This window comes from Xenopus tropicalis, chromosome 2 (genome assembly GCF_000004195.4).
Source record: "Xenopus tropicalis strain Nigerian chromosome 2, UCB_Xtro_10.0, whole genome shotgun sequence".
NCBI lineage: Eukaryota > Metazoa > Chordata > Amphibia > Anura > Pipidae > Xenopus > Xenopus tropicalis.
In genome coordinates, this window is record NC_030678.2 from 36,386,237 (window position 1) to 36,408,193 (window position 21,957).

Below are 21,957 nucleotides of genomic sequence, written 5' to 3' on the forward strand. Positions count from 1 at the left end.
TGGCTGTTAGTAAACGGTCTAAATGGTAGACAATCCTATATGTCCTCAAAAATGTCAGGATGCTTTGTTAGATTTTCTAAGTAACAACCTTTGAAGAAGAATTATTGGAAACTTGGGACAATCCATGTTTTACTGAGCACAAATTCACTTTGAAATATGTTCTTCCCATATGTTTTCCTGGATATTCTGGTATCCCCCCATAGTTTAAAAACATACAGGCAAGTTAAATGACTCCTCATAAGCTTTGCTGTTGTGTGTTGTATGAATATGGCAGCAAATTTAGTAAGTTCCACTGGAAAAGGCACTAAATTACTTGTAAAAAGGTAATGTATATTTTGCTTGTTTTCTCAAGGTTTGTTGTAATTATCTAAATAATAACAAATAAATTAAAAAAAAAGATCACAAAAAAAAGGTAATGTAGGATGGTAAAAGTTTTGCTCACCTTTATTTCAGGCAGTCCCATGAGGGTAAAGACATCTAAGTGCTTGTCCTGTTTTGCAGTTGGAAGGGTGCATTGTTTCCCTGTCCATGTCAAAAGTATTTTCATGGCAGTTTATTAGTTGGACAAGGGTGTCAGGATTCCCCATGTCTTTAAAAGGGAAGCCACCATGTGCTTGGCCTCTTTCTTTGGACCCCACTTGCTGGAGGGGGTGGTTGGTGCCAAAAGAGCTTGAGGCAGAGTTAAGGCCCCCATACACGGGCCGATAGAAGCTGCCGATATCGGTCCCTTGGACCGATTCGGCAGCTAATCGGCCCGTGTATGGGCAGAAACGAGCGGCCTGGCCGACCGATATCTGGCCTGAAATTGGCCAGATATCGATCGGCCAGGTTAGAAAATCCAGTCGGATCGGGGACCGCATCGGCTCGTTGATGCGGTCCCCGAACCGACTGCCCATGGCCGCAAATGTAATCCGATCGTTTGGCCCCAGGGCCAAACGATCGGATTTTTTTTTAAAGCAGCTTGTTACCCGATATCGCCCACCCGTAGGTGGGGATATCGGGTAAAGATCCGCTCGCTTGGCGACATCGCCAAGCGAGCGGATCTTATAGTGTATGGGCACCTTTAGCCTCAGTAGAAGAACACAGCATTAGGATTGATTTGTAACAGATTGATCTAGAAGTGAGAGAAAGGGTCAGGTATTTAGAAGAGCAATCTGATGCTCCAACGAGGAGGCTATTTAGGGTAAGCGTGGTTAACCCTTCCTTCACCAGTAGAGCAATGGTCAACCTGAGTTAGGACATAACGTGCCTTGTAACATGTGCTCTATGAGGAGTTGCAGAGACTTGGAAACTGGGCAAGTCCAATTTGGATAAAAACAAGGAAGGCTCTCGGAACCAAACAGTGGGCCATCTGCAAAATAGTGTTACAGGAAACAAGGCCATTTCATATTCCCTACATTTATCTAAACGTTTATCAAATCTAAGAGGACCAATAAACTCTTTGCTATTTTCACTTTTTGTATTGAATGGATACTATCAATCCAATATTATACACACATACAGTATATATATATATATGTGGGAGTATATATAATGCTAATTTAAAAAAATCATGTCTTTTTAAACTTGTTTTGGCTTTTATACAGACATATGTAGTTTATTTCTACCTTTGGAAACTAAACAACATTTTAGGTAACTAAGTTATTCTGTTTTATTACATCTTGACATTTGCTGGATGTTTTAAAGTTAAGAAGCTTGGCATAAGAAATGGGCCATATTTGTATAAATATGGCTGGAAGCAAACTTTATTGGCAGAACAGATACAAAAATAATTCCTGTACTTATGCCTTCAGGAAAATGTAGCACAACATAATGCACAGTCTCTGAATTAGAAATTGGCTGCAGTAATTGGTTCTGCTCTGTACTGAATCTATTTAATCAGGGAGGAAGGCTGGGTTCGGCAATTATGTCCGTAAGGATTTTCAAAGCAAGAAAGAGAAAATAGATCACAAAATTGTAAAACTAGAGAACACCAAGAATCCTTTGTGGATAGAAATACCAACAGTATTTATTGGCTATAATGCACAGCCTTTATTTTAATAGTATTAGCTTACACTGAAAGGGAATTGCTTTGCTTGTTTTTATCTGCTGACCCGATGTTTTGACTCAAGGAAATCCTAGAAATAGATTTTTTTAGGAACAGGTAAGTAAATATAGCTTGAGAGCAGAAATGCCTATTTTGCACTGATATATCTTTATTATGCTTCGTAGAACAAAGTCTGAGACTAGTAAGCAAAACCTGTTATTTTTAGTACCCTTTAAGGATATAATTCATATTAGGCGTCTGAAGAGACTGACGTCTTGCTCGAACATGAAAAACATTGCTCCATAGTGTAAAAAAAAGCAGAGTTGGTGGGCAGAATCTTTATGGGGATTGTTGACCTTCTAATGTAATCAGTACAATACAAATATAGAAATGTATTACTCTATGTCTTTCTTTAGCATGTGTGGCACAGGGTAAAATGACTGTACTGACCTATTATTTGTGGGAAATGTTAATAGTTGTGTATTATTAGCTTGTAGGTTGATACACTATCTGGCACACTACCCTTTAAGGGTATCCTATATATTAGGTGTCTGAAGAGACTGACACTTACTAGAACATTAAAATCATTGCTCCGTAGCAGAGTAGCAAAGCAGCAGAGGGATTGCTGAGCTTCTAATGCAATCAGCACAATACAAATACTGTATTACTGTATGTCTTGCTTCTGGATGTGTGGCACATGGTGTTTAGTAACTCCCAAATACAAACTGAATGACCAAACACTTGATGGAATATATGGGAAAAACCAGTCAGATATTAGGGCTCCTTTACAGTGCCTTATGCAGTTGTCAAAGTGCCCAAAAATCGGCCAGTTTGGCCACTGTGTAGAGCATTATGCGATTAGCTCCAGACTTTTGCTCTCAGAGCACAGAGACCTACAGACTGCTTATTGAATCTAGTGGGGACTGCGTTAGGCTGCACCAGTATCAAAAAGGGTGCATGGGGAGAGGCACGTAGGTGTCCTCCTCTCCCACCCACCCCTACCTTGTGCATTATTCTAGTGCTGCTCTATGCACTAAGCACTGGAATTTTGATCCACGGTTGTAAATAACCCCTTTTAATTTTTATTAATCTACTCTAATTACTGCTGTGATCCATTGAAAGCTAAATGCCAGTAGGTTGCTATTGGATCCTGGTTAATCTTGCATTTACGTTTCACTTTTGATTTGCAATAATGAAAAAAAAAATGAATAATAAAAAATATTTCAAAGTCTAACAGAATGAATGCTCTTGAGGATAACACATAATAATTCCATTAAGCTGAATACAACTACTTTTTTTGTTTTGCTTTTTCACCTAAACTAGAAATTGAATAGGAATTATTTGAGCAAGGGTTAAAATTGCCGAACGTTTGGCTTCTTCAAACCTAAAAGTTGTGTAGGTAAATCATTTTTCAACTGTAATTTGAGTTATATTTAATGGTTAATAAGGTAGTTAGCATTGTGAAATATGCTGATACTTTAAACATATGAATCTGTCACTGAATGTGAAATACCTAACAGTCTTATCTGTTGTTAGACTTTGGGATGGAGCCTTAGGCTGATGGCACATGGGGTGCTTTGATCACCGCTTTCCTCTCAAGTAGAACCCACTGACCTACTGGCAGTCATTTCCCTTTCATATGAATGGGTGATATCATGTCTATGACAGCTGCTGACGATCAAAACAACTGATAAAGTCTTGCAGGCATATCACAGAGTTGTTTTAGTCCTGTATATTTGGCATGGAACTACATTCATCAAATTGGATCTGCAAGATTTTCTATGCCAAATGTTGAAAAACAAAAAAAAAAGGCAGTTGCACGTTTTGAATACAATGTTCAAATACAGGTATGGGATCCCTTATCCGGAAATCCGTTATCCAGAAAGCTCCGAATTACGGAAAGCCCGTCTCCCATAGACTCCATTTTAATCAAATAATTCAGAATTTTTAAACTGATTTCCTTTTTCTCTGTAATAATAAAACAGTACCATGTAATTGATCCCAACTAAGATATAAATAATCCTTATTGGATGCAAAACAATCCTATTGGGTTTAATTAATGTTTTATTGATTTTTTAGTAGACTTAAGGTAAAGAGATCCAAATTACGGAAAGACCCCTTATCCGGAATACCCTTGGTCCCAAGCATTCTGGATAACGGGTCCTATACCTGTATACGAATGGAAAGGTTTATCAATTTTCAAATTTGATCATTTTCAGATTTGATTTTTTTTTAATTAGAATAAATTCAAAACCTTACTAACATAAATGTTTTTTTATTTATTGAAAAATGTTAATACAAAAAACTTTATCAAAGGAAATGGCAAAAAACTTGGATACATCTAATTTGTATTCTATCCATCATTTTTAATGGGTCTACTAACTCTACTAACTCACAAAGAAACTCCAATTGAAATATCGCTTCACTTTTTGAATACAATGTTTGAATGTACTGATGGGAAGGCTCATTTATTAGTTTTTAGATTTGTCAATTTTAGAGTTTTCAATTCGAGTGAACTCAAAATCTTACTAATCGAATGTTTGCTTATATAACTTTTAATAATTTTAATACAAAAATTGGATCGAATGAAAAAAAAAACCTTGACTTCATTGAATCTGTATTCTATCCATAATTTTCAATAGGTCAGGAATAAATTGTTTAAATGACTTAAATTGAGCATGACTACATGACTCATGACTACATGAACTGGAAAGGTTTTAGATGCCAAATATGAGTCTAAGCTTTTTGGAATTTTTGCGCTTATTAAGTATTGAACATTCAAGTTTTTAAAACCATAATTTGGGACTTTTGGTTGCAAAAAATGTGAATTCAAGTGTTGATAATGGCACAAAAATCATTTCTGCCCTTTTTTTATTTGCTATGTGATTTTCTATAGGAGAAACATTACAGCAGTGATCCCCAACCAGTGAATTGTGGGCAACATGTTTCTCATCAACCCCCTTTGGTGTTGCTCCCAGTGGCCTCAAAATAGGTGGCCATTTTTACATTTCTGGCTTGGAGACAAATTTTAGAAGCATAAAGACACAGTTTTACTCCATGCAGAGCCTCCTGTAGACCAGGAGCTACCAAATAGCCAATGGCAGTCCTTATTTGACTTCCCCAAAGAACTTTTTTCATGTTTGTGTGGCTTGCAAACACTTTTACATCTCACAATGTGACTCACGAGTAAAAAAAGGTTAGGGGCCCCTGTATTACAGCATAAGATGTTTTATGTAGACATTTTTGGTCCCTTTATTATTGCCTCCAATGGAATTAACCACATATGAATTCAGTACTGGTTATACATTAAACAAATATGTCCATATATCTTCTCATGGACCCTGTTTGATTTGTACTTTTACATATAATAAATAGAACAATGGGTTTTATTATTGGGTTTGTAAATGTTTTTGTTTTCCGTCAGTCTATTTAATCTTCCATACAATCTCCTACATAACATTTTGTCTGTGTGTTATGCAGCCTCGCGAGACATGTCACTGAGCTGTACACACAAAGACTTCATTATAGTAAAAACAACAGATTTTCCTATGTCTGAAAGTATCTTGCAGATTGATTGATTAAATCATGTCCAGAAAAGAAAAGAAAGGGAAACTGGGGGCAGAATAGCAGGATCCGTTAAATAGAAATAATTAAAAACAGAATTCATGGGTTTGTTTAATCACAAAGCATAAAAAAAGGATATTGTGTTTGAAAATATTCATGAGAATGATGTAATGTAAGCTAACATTCTGGTATGTGTCTTATCTGCATGGCAGAGATTTATTTATCTCCCAAAATATTTAAAACTCCTGCGCCTACAAAAATTAACAAAACACATATGCTTGTATATTTCCCTTCGTCTGCCTTGTGCTTTCCTCCTGTTGCCTATAAATATATAGATATTCCTAGCTTTGTCATTAATGTACTGCTATTCATTTAAGTTGTCTTCGCTTAGATGAAGCTTACTTTTATAGGACCCAGTTATAATGGCAAATGCAAGCAAAATAATATGATTACAATAAAGAATGTTAATATCATGGTCGCAAAACTCTAAGATGCCAAAAGAACAGAACAGAAATAACGCCAACCAGAATTTAAAGTGCCATCTCAACACTCAAAATTGCAATTGCTCACTGCACTTGCAGTCATAAATTACCTCTAATAAATTGTATCATTAAAAAATAAATACATTATAAGTACCTTCAGATGCCTGCCCTGCTATAGGTGCCACCAATCTAAGCTTATGGGGTTTAGCTGATAGATTAGCGAAATGTTAACAGTTGTGTATTATTAGCTGATAGCTTGATACATTCATCTAGCACAACGGGGGTAAATCCTGTGCAATCCATTAACTAGGTAATACTTTTGAGTAAAGTTATCTAAAGCTGCTACTCACAGTAAGATAATGCTGGGAAATCATGCTGATTTACATTGACCTGCCAATGTGCTTGGTTCATTTAAAGCCACTTTCTAATCAGAATTTGTATGAACTGGGCAAATCCCATTTTAATATTTTTGTTCATCTGTTTAGCTCAAAATATCATCAATGTATCCATATAATCACTAGCTGCATGGGTTGTCTCCTTAACTAATCTCACCTTTTTTGGTGGCAAATAAACTGGATCTAGACTGGTTTTGCCTGATTTGGCCAAACATTGGTTTAGTCAAAGTGGTGAGCGATTCATGTGTTTGGCCATTGAGCACAATACATAGATCTGGCAATTTGTAATCTTTTTGAGAACAATTAGATGTACAAGCGGATTTTTTCTTACCCAAGGAAGAGAGTAGCAACATTAATAAACATAGTATTCCTTTATCTCTGTGACTGACATATATAGCACCCATTGCACAGTTGGAGCAAACTTTATGGCTCAAATGACTCACAATGAGCAGCAATACCACTGTATTAATATTTAAATTAGTTCTATGACATTATATGACATTGCCATGATATGTTGTGGTGTAATGTGTAGTGATGATATTCAGTTATAATATTGTAGGTAAGCAGAACCTGTTTTTAGCATCATATGGAGATATGTATACAGGTATGGGACCTGTTATTCACAATGATAGGGACTTGGTATTTTCTGGATAAGAGGACCTTTCTGTTAGTTGGATCTCCATGCCTTAAGTCTACTAAAAACATATTTAAACATTAATTAAACCCAATAGGATTGTTTTCCTCCAATGAGGATTAATTATCTTAGTTGGGATCAAGTACAAGGTACTGTTTTATTATTACAGAGATAGGGAAATCATTTTTTTAATTTTTTTTTTTAAATTTGATTAAAATGGCATGGCCCATAATTCTGAGCTTTCTGGATAACAGGTCTCCGGATAATGCATCCCATACCTGTATATGGTAGCGCTGATTACAGTTTGTGGTCTGAGTCTAAAATTTCCCTAAAAAGAAGCACAATGTACACATTATTTAGCTTTTCAAAGCCAGCACTAAAACAACAAACTACATCAACTAGCTATCGACATTCGAATAGAGGGCTTTTTATGTTGTGTAGCAAGCGGTGTATGCATAGCTACAGTACAAAAAAACATCAAAGCTAATATTAAGAAATGATGTATTGCTGTTATCTTATTGTAGACACACGTGGCACATTCCCAGATGGCATCTAATACATCTGATATATGAAATTTAAACGTAGATTCAACCAACAAACAGGGCCACCCATTCTGTTTGGAAACATGTGGTCTTGATGAGATATACCTTGTCACTCCTGACTTGGAATATATAGGCATACATTTAGAACAATTATGGAAGATTTCCTTCTTTACAAGAAACACAAACGAAAGATTTTTTGAAACTTCTGGTGTGTACACATATGGATAAAACCTGGGATATCTTCAAAGCATTATTGAATGCCTTAAAATCTTTGTTGTCATTCTTTTGAAATCTGTGATGGATATCCATGTTGTAGAATAAATCAGGCTTCTAGTACATCCTAACAAAATAATGTCTGTATGTTTTAATTGATTCAGTGACACGGGAAGGAGCGTTTTATCAACCGAATACTCACTTATATGTACAGATACCTTTGGTTTCCATTAAAAATGCTCTACGCGTTTTGAACAAAATAAAAACCTTAGTCATATTTGGGCTGCAGAGTGATTTCGGGAGACTGAGGAGTATAGTAAGAATTTCATGTTTCTCAGAGTATTTGGTTTCAGGGATGGCATTTTTAATATCTTTCTGACAACATTCAACATTTTTCCTATGACAAATCCCTATAGAGTGAAAGGGTTCTCAGATTCGTATAAACGTCAGATACTATATTTCAGGACTTTTATCACACTGGCTGGGAAGTTTTAGATTAAGCATGCTGTGAGACATCAGGGGGAAAGGGCTTCTGTATGGAGAGCCTATATGTACTCAAACTGGTCCTGAATTAAAAAAGTGTCGGATTTATGACAACTGCTTAGATCCCGGTAGGTTTTTTTTTTTTTGCCTTTGCTTATTCCCACTATGTGGCACATTCATGCAGAAAGATGTTATCTGTGTAAACACAGCCCTCTGGTTAATGAGACTTCCCAATAGGTGGTTTAGGTCTTTGCAAAACCAAGTAAAACAATTCTGTTGTACAGTTTACAGTACGCAATATGAATTTGCCAGTCCCCTTTTCAGTTGCCCACTAGTTATTTGCTGTTAAGGGGCTGATTTAACAAAAACCCTCACATTTTTGTATGACAACTCTCATTGACTTCTACATGACCTCGACAGCTTTTAAATGGTATTTTTTTTACATTTGCATTTTTCATAAATGGAGAAAAATTTGAGTTTTTACATGAAAAAACTGAAAACATTTTTGTGAAAGTGTTTCTCCACATTCAAAAAATTATTTCTTTTCCATACTTTTTCATAATCTACATTCACTCTTTTTTTCAATAAAATACCTTGACATAGTCTTCCCAGGGGGCCTTTTTTTTCTTAAGTCAGTTGGAGCAGCCATATTTAGGGGCACATTTACTAATCCACGAACGTCCGGAAAGTGTCCGAATTCGTTTTTTTCGTAATGATCGGTATTTTGCGATTTCTTCGGAAATTGTCGCAACTTTTTTGTAGCCGTTACGACTTTTTCGCAAAATGTTGTGACTTTTTCGTAGAGTTACGACTTGCGCGAATTGTCGCGACTTTTCCGTAGCCATCGTGCCGAGTACGAAAGTTTCGGATTCATTCAAGCTTCGGTATCGTGACTTTCCTTGGACCAGGTTGGAGCTGCAGAGTGCCATGGGAGGCTTCCAAAATCATGCTAAGTCTGAAAGTTTTGCCCGCAGTATACGAGCGCTCAATACGAAAAAGTCACGACAAGATACGAGCAAATCGCAACGGCTACGAAAAAGTTGCGACAATTCGCGCAAGTCGTGACGGCTACGAAAAAGTCATTACGGCGACGAAAAAATCACAGAAAATATGAAAAAGTCGCAAAATGTTCGTTTTCCAATCGGAATTTTTCGGATTCGGATTCGTGGGTTAGTAAATCAGCACCATAATCTAGTGAGGATATATTTAATCTTTACATAGAAATGTTTCCATAGGAAATATTGGCACCTATAGGGCACATTTTGTGAAGAGGAAAAATACCGCAGTTGCAGAGGAACTGAGTAGAGTTGCAGCTGCGCTCTTAAAAAGCATTTGGTGCAGATTTACAACATATCAACAGGGAAATCACTCGTGGGAAAGTATAGTTGGCACAAACTAGAAGATATGCACTTTTTTTTCTCTGGTGGATGTGCTGCTAAAACCTATATTAAAGTACAAGAAAACATTGATTCTTTGTGGGGTGCCAATATGTTGCCCCCCCCCAGTGGATGGAAGTTTTTTCCACTGGACTGGTGCTTTTTTTAGCAAAACAATACAAGGCTGTGGGGGGAAAATTTAACACAGTGCTGCAATCCTGCTGTCCAGATATCTGCTTCCTTGAGTTACGGATGCACAGTAAGGTAACATTTTTATTATGGTATAGAATTATGGTTTCCATTAAGTGCAAAAAATCCAAAAAGCTTGAATGTGAAACTTCGGCATCTTAAAGCTTGTGAGTTTATGTAGAAGTCAGTGGGAGTTATCCTAGGCAAATATATGCCTTTTTTTCCCCAAGTTTTCGAATTTTTGTAGTCCCATTGCAAATGAACAGAAGAAACAAATTTAATGCATTCAAGTTTTATTTAATTGTTTAATTTGATGAAGTTTTTTTATATACACGTTTTTTAATAAATAAGCAAACAATCATGTTTGTTTAAATTGAAAAAAAAACCCATTTTAGCTATGTGTATGGTTAGTACATTAGGTAACAATTGTATAATACTCATAACTGAATATATGTGACTCTGCCTGACGATAGCCTTTCCTTTTAGACTGAGACATGCAGCTAAAAGATGACATATAAAAAACAGCACTTTCTGTCTTGAATTTCTCCCCTTCCCCTAGAAGAGGGGTCCCCAACCTTTCTTACTCGTGAGCCACAGCCAAATGTAAAAAGACTTGGAGAGCAACACAAGCACCATAAAAGTTCATGGAGGTGCCAAATAAGGGCTGTGATTGGCTATTAGGCAGCCTCTATGCACACTATCAGCTTACAGGGGGCTTTATTTGGTAGTAAATCATGTTTTTATTCAACCAAAACAAGTCAGGAATTCAAAAATAACTACCTGGTTTGGGGGCAGTGAGAGCAACATCCAAGGGGAGCAACATGTTACCTCCAAGTCACTGGTTGGGGATCACTGCCCTAGAAAATTACGCCAACTCCCTGCAATGCTGAAGACACTATGGACAATAGACAATGCATAGACACTTGTATCCTTTCCCTTTTAAGTATGACAACAGTATGTTGAGATTTATGCTCATTATTTGCCAAATATGTTAACACATATATAACCAATGTAAATTTCAGAGTTGGACTTATGTAGAAATCCAATCAAAATTTTACAAATTAAAAAAAAGAAAAGAAAAACTCTAAAATTCACAAATTTTAAAAAATTATACATTGATAAATAAGCTTCTAAGTCTACCCTAGCAACGCCTGAGAAAAATTTAGCAATTCAATTCACTGAGGGATGTCTAACATATTGGCACTTTCCCAGTGAATCAGGGTTTCCTTGTCCTTTTGATAAAATTGCTCATATTGTACATATTTTGCTGGTAATTACATTCATTACATTCTCCAAGAATGAAATGCTTTGTGGAAAATGATGTTAGTACAACTGTAAGAAGACAGAATAGTGTGAAGATAAAAAGTAGTGAAAATAAATGTTTTATTTTGTCATTTTTAGGTAATCACTTTGGTTGCATGATGACCTTTAATTGGATAACAACTGATTGTGTGGAACATTCTGCCTTTCTACTTTTATAATAATAATATGTACTGTAAATGGAATGATAAATCCTAATGATGGGTCCATGTTTGCAGTCTGTTCCTCCTTGTGGATTTTTCTTGATCATAACACTACTAAGCTACCTCCCTCTGCATCACAAAATAGCATAACTACATCTATTATATACAGTAAATCTCAAGGTATAATGATTTTATTGGCAAATGGAAAATGTGCATCTTGCAGTCAATATTCAGAACAGTATTTCATTTTCTCCTATAAAATCTCACTCAGTCAATATCTCTTCATCAATGTTATGCATCTTATAAATCTCTGATCCAGTAATGGTGATGAAAGTCATTAAGATAGATTTTAAAGCGAGGCAGCTGTTGTACATACCGTTGCCATGAAATTCTAAATTAGCCTTTTGTTCTTTGATCAAACACCAGTTGTACAACATGGAAAGGCTATTTAGGACTTTTACCTTGTTAATCGAATTCCCCTTGTTTTAAAATGGTTTACAGCAGTGAAGATCACATTTAAGGTCAACTAAGAATGCATCATTTGGGCTTAAAAGTACAAGTCGTGCCGTGAATGCTTACTTCAATGGACGTCAATGACTAATTTAATAGCTTAAAAGGGAACTATAATTAAAATGATTTGCAATATGTTTCAAATGATCCCATTTTAAGGTTCTTTGTAAATATAATGTATAACAAATTACGAGCTATTTTCAAGATATTTGGTTGGTAACTACCTTTCCACCCCCAGCAGCAGTGCTGATGTCCTCTGGCACAATGTGACTGGGACTGTTGCCTGATTTTTCTGTTAGCAGCTTTCAGTGCAGGCTTGTTATGGGGACAAGTTCTCTTCTCACTGTACTGATCTGGGTAAATCAGGGATCCCCAACCGTTCTTACTCATGAGCCACAGTCAAATGTAAAAAGACTTAGAGAGCAACACAAGCACCATAAAAGTTCATGGAGGAGCCAAATAAGGGCTAAGATTGGCTATTAGGCAGCCTCTATGCACACTATCAGCTTACAGGGGGCTTTATTTGGCAGTAAATCTTGTTTTTATTCAACCAAAACTTGCCACCAAGTCAGGAATTCAAAAATAACTCCCTGGTTTGGGGGTAGTGAGAGCAACATCCAAGGGGTTGGGGAGCAACATGTTGCCCCTGAGCCACTGGTTGGGGATCACTGGGGTAAAAGCTCTTGCCCAGATGGATACTGTAAGCAGGGCAGTTGTCTCTAAAGGTACTACACTCGAGGCAGTGCTCTCTGCTTCCAAAGAAGCAGCCTCAGCACCATCATCATTTCGGAGGAGATCAGAGCTGCTTCTGGAAGTTGGGAGTTGACACTAATTATCTTGAAAATTCATCATCATTTTCATATATTCTACTTACGAAAGTATTTAAAACATATTGAAACCATTGCAATGATAGTTCCACTCTATATTTGTTTTGATAAGCTTTTGATTTATTGCAGCTACCAGGATTTATGTATCTTCAGAGCAGCTGACTTGTTACTTTTATAGAGAGACAAATAATTACCATCGGTAACTGGAACCCCCTGGACCAAATATGGCACTAATGCTTTTTATAATCTCTAGCTAATTTATCTACCTAGAATTTTTGCAGGATATATTTGCTTATAATTGATATTATTCTTAATATTACTTGTGTATTTTACTTTCAGATTCAATGTTAGGGCTCTACCATGTCCAGTGGTTTCCTGAATCGTGTGCACATAATGAGACCAAAGGGCCAGAAAAAGCAGTAACTCAAGTAAGTGGTATTGAAATAATGGTTTTATACAAACATGTAAACATGATTGTGGCATAGATTAAACAACCAGCCAAACCAAGAGCCAGTTCTGTGCTCCTTTAGTGCCAGTAATCTGAGCCAAAGGACTACACTGCTTTGAGCAACCAAATACATTCATTTTCAGTGGCCGTCAGTACTGCCTTCTATGGCCTATCCAAATTGTTTATCCCCAATGCTAATCAGTAAGCTGTTTCTGACACTGGAATTAATAACTCCAGTGTGAAAAATAGCATTTTTGCTATCATTAACTCCTCTATTAAAGGGGACCTGTCACCCTAAGAAATATTTCAAAATTTTTTCCTGTTATGTTTGTCAAGCAAAATAAACTTCACTTACACTATATAAATTATATAAATCTTGTTTCCTTCATTCTTGGAATTACACAATTACAGCAAGCAGGCAGGTGCCATTTTGTTGACACTATTATTAAGGCAAGCTTTGTATTACCCCAAAATCATGTGTATGCACCAGAATGGGGGACAAGATGCATATGCCCATGCATTGACTACACAATTAGATGGTGATGAGGGAGGGGGGTAAGTAAGTGCTGCATGGAAAGTGAAAGTTGTCGTCTGCCCTGCCTCTATGCTTAAGGCGTAGAGGTGGGGCAGGCAATATATGGGATTTAAAAATGCCTTTAGAAAGAGTATGGATGTGTTAATCAAAAAAGGAATTTGGGTTTGATGTTTAATTTTAAAAGGACTTTTATCATACAGCTTTTTATGTCTGGGTGACAGGTTCCCTTTAATAATTGTTAACCAATCAGCTCCTTCTTGCTGATTGGCTGCTTCTGGCCTCTGGCCTCTTTCAGTTGAGCACCTATGTTAGTATATCATCCTGCTTATGTAATTAGCACCTTAAATCTGCACCATTTCTAGAAAGCCTGATAAATAGATAGATAGATAGATGATAGATAGATAGATAGATAGATAGATATATGATAGATAGATAGATAGATAGATAGATAGATGATATATAGATAGATATATAGATAGATAGATAGATAAATAGATGATAGATAGATAGATAGATAGATAGATGATAGATAGATAGATAGATATATGATAGATAGATAGATAGATAGATAGATGATATATAGATAGATATATAGATAGATAGATAAATAGATGATAGATAGATAGATAGATAGATAGATAGATAGATATATGATAGATAGATAGATAGATAGATGATATATAGATAGATATATAGATAGATAGATAAATAGATGATAGATAGATAGATAGATGATATCTATCTATCTATCTATCTATGAGATGAGAGATAGATAGATGATAGATAGATAGATAGATAGATAGATAGATGAGAGATAGATGATGATAGATAGATTGATAGATAGATAGATAGATGATAGATAGATTTGAAATGCCTGTAGTTACCTCTGCATGAATTTGTAGCCCACATTATTAATACGTATTATCTAAGGTTCTAGACAATAGAAAAGCGATGTCTAAACACATCAGAGCATACAGCCGATTGCAATAAAAAATAAGTTCTGCTATAAATAAAACTTTATTAACTGTACAGGATAAGAATAACTGCTGTCAAATGAGCTTGCTAGGAGAACCGTACAGTTTATTGCAGTAAGTTTCAGTGCATCACATATTGCATAGAGCATTGTAGAGGTTTAAATAGATTTTATCTGATGATAAAGTGGATGACAAAATATATAATAATTTGTCCCTAAAGAATAGGTTGCAAAGATCCTTTTTCAGTTTCATCAAGGATATTCATAGAGAAAAGATATTACTGGTGAGAACTTAGTGTCAGCTTGATAAATGTGGATCTCTCCGGTTATCTGACAAATGTCTATTTTCTAAAGACTGGAGGTCGGGTGGCAAGAAACATAAAGAAAATGTGTAATGACTCGGAGGAGAAACATTATGTCCCTTAGACATTTCTTTCATTTCTTTCATGTTAATGGGTGTATTCCATTGGTTTATCATTGATCAAAACTCTAATTTTAACATCTGCATTTATCATCAAAACAAATTAAAAACCAATATCTCCTGTGTGCCCTATTCGCTGTTAATTATTTACACAGAGCAAGTAATCCATCATTTTACATCTTTTTCCAATTTCAGTCCATGGTCACATGATGTATAACCATTCATCTTTCATCATACATAACTCCCATGTAAAGAGAAATCTCTTCTATCTCTATGTACGTGTTTAAAATGCTAAGGAAAAGAGAGAAATGAAAATGGTACTAGCAGAGGCAGCTATAACTAGACTACCATGAATTAGAAATGATTGGCAGAACATGTAGGCACTTGCAGTATTTATCAAAATGTTAGGATCTCAAAAACATTCATTTTTAGCTTAAATGGGGGGGGGTAATACTATTTAGTAAGGCATTTTAAAAACATTAAAAATATATACCTATATTGCATGCAGACTAATGGCTTCTGTTGGCTCCTGTTCTTGTTGGTAATGGGGCAAATACTCTAAAACCTACAAAGCATTTGAGACAAATAGTTCTGAAATCATTTTTTAACCTTTAATTGAGTTTTGTAGCTTGAGTTAAATCTTGAGTGATATTAAATCAGAGCTCTTGGCGGTATTGAAATTACATCTAGTTGTAAATACTCCTTTTGTTGGTTTTGAGGTAGAGGCCCACAACTAGGACTTGGCCAACTTGCTGAGTCTGAGTAGAGTTTCACCCATCAGTGGAATAACTGAGATCTATGGTGGAAATAAGAAATTGCTGGTTGGATGGGGAATGCCAAGCCACGACTCACAAGGGCAGGGACTTACCATGAAATTTATCTATCTATCATCTATCTATTTATCTATCTATCTCTCACTCTCTCTCTGTATCTATCAATTATCTATTTATCTATTGATTATCTATCTATCCATCTATCTCTCTCTCTGTCATCTCTGTTGTTTACTTCTTAAACTTAGGATTTCGCATTTCAATACATTTTCATCCTGTATTTCCTAATACTGATCTATTATCTGGAATTCATGCTTTATCTTGCATCCATTATAACAGATACCCAGAGTGCTTCTTTTAATTCATCTAAAGCCTCATTGCCAAGAGACTAAACAGCATATTTTCTTGAACCCCCAAATATGTCTTTGTCTACAAGACACTGAACATGCAACCATGTTTTTTATTCTTGTCCATGCCAATTGAACTATTGGGGCTCAAGGCAAGGATCTCTTTTATTAAGCAGGTTTCTCATTATGTCTGTATACTTTTGCATTGATATGGTATGGAATTGTGGTACCTGCACTATACATGTGCACTTTAAAACATTTATACTAAGAACAATCTAAGGCACCTAACAAGAGTCAAGAGCTATAGCATTCAGGGAGTTCTGATCTAAAATAACTCTGCAATATTGTATATGCTTTTAGTATGTTATGAATGTTTCTATGTATCTTCTCCAATAGGATCATCATATAGTACTACCGGCTCTGTTGTTTTCCTGCAAATACAAAGTAACTGTACATCCAGCAAGACCCAAAGATCATTTAAAGGCTGAAAGTATTTTCTTTACAACACCACCCTGTTCAACACTAAAAGGGAAAACCCACAAGCAAATAAATTGCCCATCTGATACAGGTAAAAGAATGGAAGTGTCTTAATTATAACATATTTGCTTTCTAGTCCTCCAGATGCTGTTTTGTGAAGTTGACTGAGCTGAAGGCTTTCATATAATTCTGTAGTTCAGGGAAAGCTGAAGGGCTTCATGTTGAACTATCAATTTTCCAAATGTCATGTAGATCATAGATAGGTTTTGGATCCTGATTTATCCTATCCTTTAGTCTAAAATATTGTCAGAAGAAAGGATTGATCTGAATCTAAAAATTTCTTGGAGCTTTAGCACTTGCATTTAAGTCATTGGTCAGTTGTACCTAGTTACAAGGGTTGGCATCCTGGAGTTTGTGTAGAAGATGCATAATGTGTGGCGGAATTAAAAAAATAAGCCTGCCACCCAATACTTGCCAGTGGAAGTCTTTAAAAAGAACAATAAGGGGCTGATTTACTAACCCACGAATCCGACCCGAATTGGAAAAGTTCCGACTTGAAAACGAACATTTTGCGATTTTTTCGTATGTTTTGCGATTTTTTCGGATTCTGTACGGATTTTTCGTTACCAATACGATTTTTGCGTAAAAACGCGAGTTTTTCGTATCCATTACGAAAGTTGCGTAAAAAGTTGCGCATTTTTCGTAGCGTTAAAACTTACGCGAAAAGTTGCGCATTTTTCGCGTAAGTTTTAACGCTACGAAAAATGCGCAACTTTTTACGCAACTTTCGTAATGGATAGGAAAACTCGCGTTTTTACGCAAAAATCGTATTGGTAACGAAAAATTCGTAAAGAATCCGAAAAAATCGCAAAACATACGAAAAAATCGCAAAATACCGATCATTACGAAAAAAACGCAATCGGACTCCATTCGACCCGTTCGTGGGTAAGTAAATCAGCCCCAAAGTGTGATCCTTACAGAGTAAGTAAAATACCTCTATGCAGGGATTAAATGCTTTATCGTTGGGGTTCCCTCCAGCACAGGCAATCAATAAATGTGATCTTTGTGTCACAACACAAGAAAGGGACAAAAATAAAATAATATAAAATAAAAATATATGTAAACAAAAATCCCAACAGAAGTACTTTCTAGTTCCAGTCTAGATGTAACTACTTGGTACAGCTTCTGCACAACTACGCACACAATACCCTGGCGATGTGTGGTGAATTGTGTTGCCGTTTTTTACAAAGCATAGTAAATCTGCCCCCAAGTGTAAAGTCTAGCCACTTAAAGCAACCAAGCTGAGCAGTAAAGGCTACCTGCTGAGTGGTTGCTGTGGGTATTTACTTATTAATATAGTTTCCAGGGCTGCCATATCTAATCTCAAGATAGCTATTCATGCCTGCTTGTGTGGCCAAGTTACCAAAGGAGACCTTCATCTGATTTCACCCTTCAGGTCAGTTCTGGATTCACCTTGCCTTTACAACCACTACATAAAAGCTATCCATGTCTTGATCACGGGATGCTGCTAAATTCACAGTCAAGCTCAAATCTTTGTGCCCCATACCAAAGAGGCAAATATTTTCCCACATAGTAGCAGGTGTAAAAGAGCAGAGGCAAGGTGCAGCATAGGCAAATAAACAGTGCTAGTTTCTTGAACTTTACATCTTAACTTCTACATTTGAAATTTATAAACAACACTGTCCTGACAATCTGTTCTGTGGGGTGTTAGAGCACAGGGCAGCTCTAAACAAACTTTGAGCCTTGATTTAATGGAGACATTGTAATAGGCCTTTGTAAATGTGGCCAACAGTAAAAAAAAATGTTTCTTGAATGATTTTTGCTTAATCTCAGGGAAATTATTATGAACAAACCTTGGTGTGAGATATGCCTATAGAGTATTTTCTTATTATATTGCTTATAAAGTATCATTCAGATCTTGTAAATACAAAGTACAATAAATAATAAGTTGCAAACATGATGAACAGAGATATATATGTTCTGCACTGTACATTATCAGATTCTTCTACTTTTTATTTATGCAAGTATTTAGCATTTTTCTCATACCTTTCAGCTCCAGTTGTCTCCAAGGTACTTGCAAAACCTGAAAACCTCTCTGCAACTTTCAATGTACAAGAGGCTAATATTACTGGATACTTTTCTTGGCAACTCTCCAAAGTCAATCTTCATCAGCCTATGACAGGCTTTCAAGTCACATGGGCAGAGGTAACAACAGAGAGCCGACAGAACAGTTTGCCAAACAGCATCATTTCTCAGTCCCAGATATTGCCAGCGGTAAGATAATATTATATAATATTCTTAATATTATATAATTTCTGTAACTGAAATGTGCTATTTATTGTATTTGCTGAGTAAACAGTACTAAATGATGCAATTTGTATAGCCCATGCTTGATTCAGATGTAATTCTGCCATAGAAGCCACACCTTGCTTCCTTTTTTGACTTTTTATTCCTGTGATAATAAAGAAATTGATACACAATTGATGGAAGCAGTGAAGACTCCCAATGTAAATGTTGGATTTGGGTGCAAAGCACCAGACCTACAGCTTAGAGGATTGGAATGCTGTAAAGAAAAAATCAACTCCAACAATGCACTCCAACAAACTCCAATAGGAAGGTCCAGTCAAAATGTAAAAAAAATCTGTTTAAAATAAGCAATTTGTCAAATAAAAGTCTATATGGGTTTTGTGCCTTCCTAGGACTAGAAATCATAGGCTTTTATTTTGCATGTTGCTTATGTAAATAAAGATTGTTTTACTTTTGTGCTTGACCTATTTTGATTGTTGGAGTGCAGGCCTTGATTTTTTTTTTTATTTTTCCTGTTGATGTCAGGTGGCATCACCTTTGCATTCACTTGTCCGTGGCATCAGGTAAAGGGGTAGGCCTGGTACAAGGCACTATAACAAGTCGGGGGTAACTCTTGTCCTTTTATAGGGTTGGAGAAAAGGCTGGCACATATAGAAGGATGTAAATTATGGTGCATTATATTTATATAACACTGACACACACTTTTCAGTGTTTTACAGGATTATCCATTATCAGTCCCTGTCCCAGAGGAGGTTACAATCTAAGGTCCCTATCACATTCACACACACTATGATTAATTTAGTCAGAAGCCAATTAACCTGCCTGTATGTTTTTGGAGTGTGGGAGTAAACCAGAGTAACCCCACAGAGACACCATACAAACTCCTTGCAGATAGTGCCCTGGCTGGAATTGAGCTCAGGATCCCAGCACTGCAGTTAGATTCTGACTAAATTGATCATAGTGTTTGCTACTCACCAAGCCACCGTGCCTACTGAACTGGCTTCCATTAAACATTGTGAGTAGGAATTGTAGAATCATTGTCCTGGCTGAGGTTCCATTGACAACACTGGCAACAACACTATGGGGCACATTTACAAAAGCACGAACGCTCCGAGCGTATTTTCACCATTTTTTTCGGGCGTCCGCATGACTTTTTCGTACAGCGCATGACTTTTTCATACGGCGCACAACTTTTTCGGACGTTTGCACGAAAAAATCGGAAAGGTTTTACCGCTGTTTACAATTGTTCGGTACGAAAATTTCGTGACTTTCGGATCGCCAATACGATATTATCGTGACTAATACGATTTTTTCGTAAGCATTTTCGTGATATTTGCGATCTTCCGAAATTTTCGTTCCAATACGATTTTTTCCCATTCGTGATTCGGATTCGTGGATTAGTAAATGTGCCCCTATATTTCACTGACCACTAGCTATACACATATATTAATGTTCAGTCAATGTTTTGTGCTAAGAGCATTTAGCCCTCTTATATTAAGGTAATAAAAAACAAGCAACTATTCATGAGGCTTGTACATTAAACACAAATTAGTATTCGGTTGTGCACTGTATAAAGGATATCATTATGAAAATTCATTTGATTGGTTTATTTAGTGTCATTATATAATTTAGACCACTTTTTACATTTTAAATTAAATGTATTTTTTTTTATTTATGATTTTATTTGACCTTTACTCATTACAGGATCATTACATGCTGACAGTTCACAATCTTAGACCATCAATGCTTTATAAATTGGAAGTCCAGGTACTGACGACCGGAGGAGAAGGCCCAGCAACAATAAAATCTTTCCGAACACCAGATGTTCTGCCCCCTCTACCTCACCGTAAGTAAGCAGTGCTGGTAAAGAAGATTGAAGTTTATATTTGATAAAATTATTTTAATATTTATTATTATTATTATTATTTGGCTGAAGAAAATGGAGGGAAAAGTGCATTTTTTAAAATGTAAATGTTCCCTGGAATCTCTACGTGAAAAATGTATTTAAAATAAGCTGCCGGTTGCCTCTTGGAGTAATCATATGCACATTAGTAAACCAATGATGCATCACACAAATGTCATTTAAACATGAATGCAGTGACGTCATCAGAAAATAAATATATACATATATGTTGGGAAGTAATTAAAAATGTCAAATAAAAAATAATCTCAAAAACCAGGCTAGTTAAACAGCAAATCAAAATACATTCCAAATCTACCCCTGAGGCCTGTGGAATGCTAATGAATAAATACAACGTAAACAAAATAGAGTTTAAAGGCAGAATATCCAGTGCATAAGCTATAATTGTGTATTATTGTGTAAAGCGGCATAGAAATCATTGGCAATCACAGCCAATGCTGTCATTGTTGCTAAATTCTTTTTGTTTTGTTTACATTCTTTATAGAATGGAATATTTACCTAGGAAAGATTAGTAAAGCATTTACATCCCTGATGCCGCTGAGGAGCAGTGTGTATGTGGCTGACAATTTTGGTTGCCATGTTTAGCATAAATACCCCTTTCCCTTCTGACATGAATTCAATCAGTTGTACAAAAGGTGCATAAATCTGAATGTCCAAAAATAGATATAAATGTATTTTTACACAGACATACCTAATTACAAATGATGAGCAAAATGCAACTCCTCCCTCACCTTGTTTGAGATTCTACAGAAGGAAACCATGATAGTCTGTCTGTACTGCAAAAACCAACTCCCTAACCATAGGCTGACAGAATGACAGAAATATGCAATACCTCCCGCACCCTGTTCCACTGTGAAGTGATGGATTCTAGAACTTGAAGTTCCCCTGTTTCCAGAGAATCTGGGCACCCCAATATGGAAAACAAAGGGACTTCAAGCCCCAGAATCCATCACTTCCCAATGAAGCAAGGTGTATGAGGTGTTTTATTAAACTGTAACCCAAAGGGATGCTGGAAAATGGTTTTGTCAGGTTA

The 21,957-nt window shown here is 36.2% G+C and overlaps 1 protein-coding gene across 1 annotated transcript in view; it reads left to right on the forward strand.

Annotated features, from left to right (window-relative positions):
- The window catches only part of anos1 (anosmin 1), a 116,019-nt gene that overhangs the window by 88,822 nt on the left and 5,240 nt on the right, over positions 1 to 21,957 (forward strand). Inside the window, 4 exon segments of the mRNA NM_001113688.1 lie at positions 13,044 to 13,132; positions 16,595 to 16,766; positions 18,750 to 18,970; positions 20,708 to 20,849. Of these exon segments, the coding sequence (NP_001107160.1) occupies positions 13,044 to 13,132; positions 16,595 to 16,766; positions 18,750 to 18,970; positions 20,708 to 20,849 (624 nt within the window).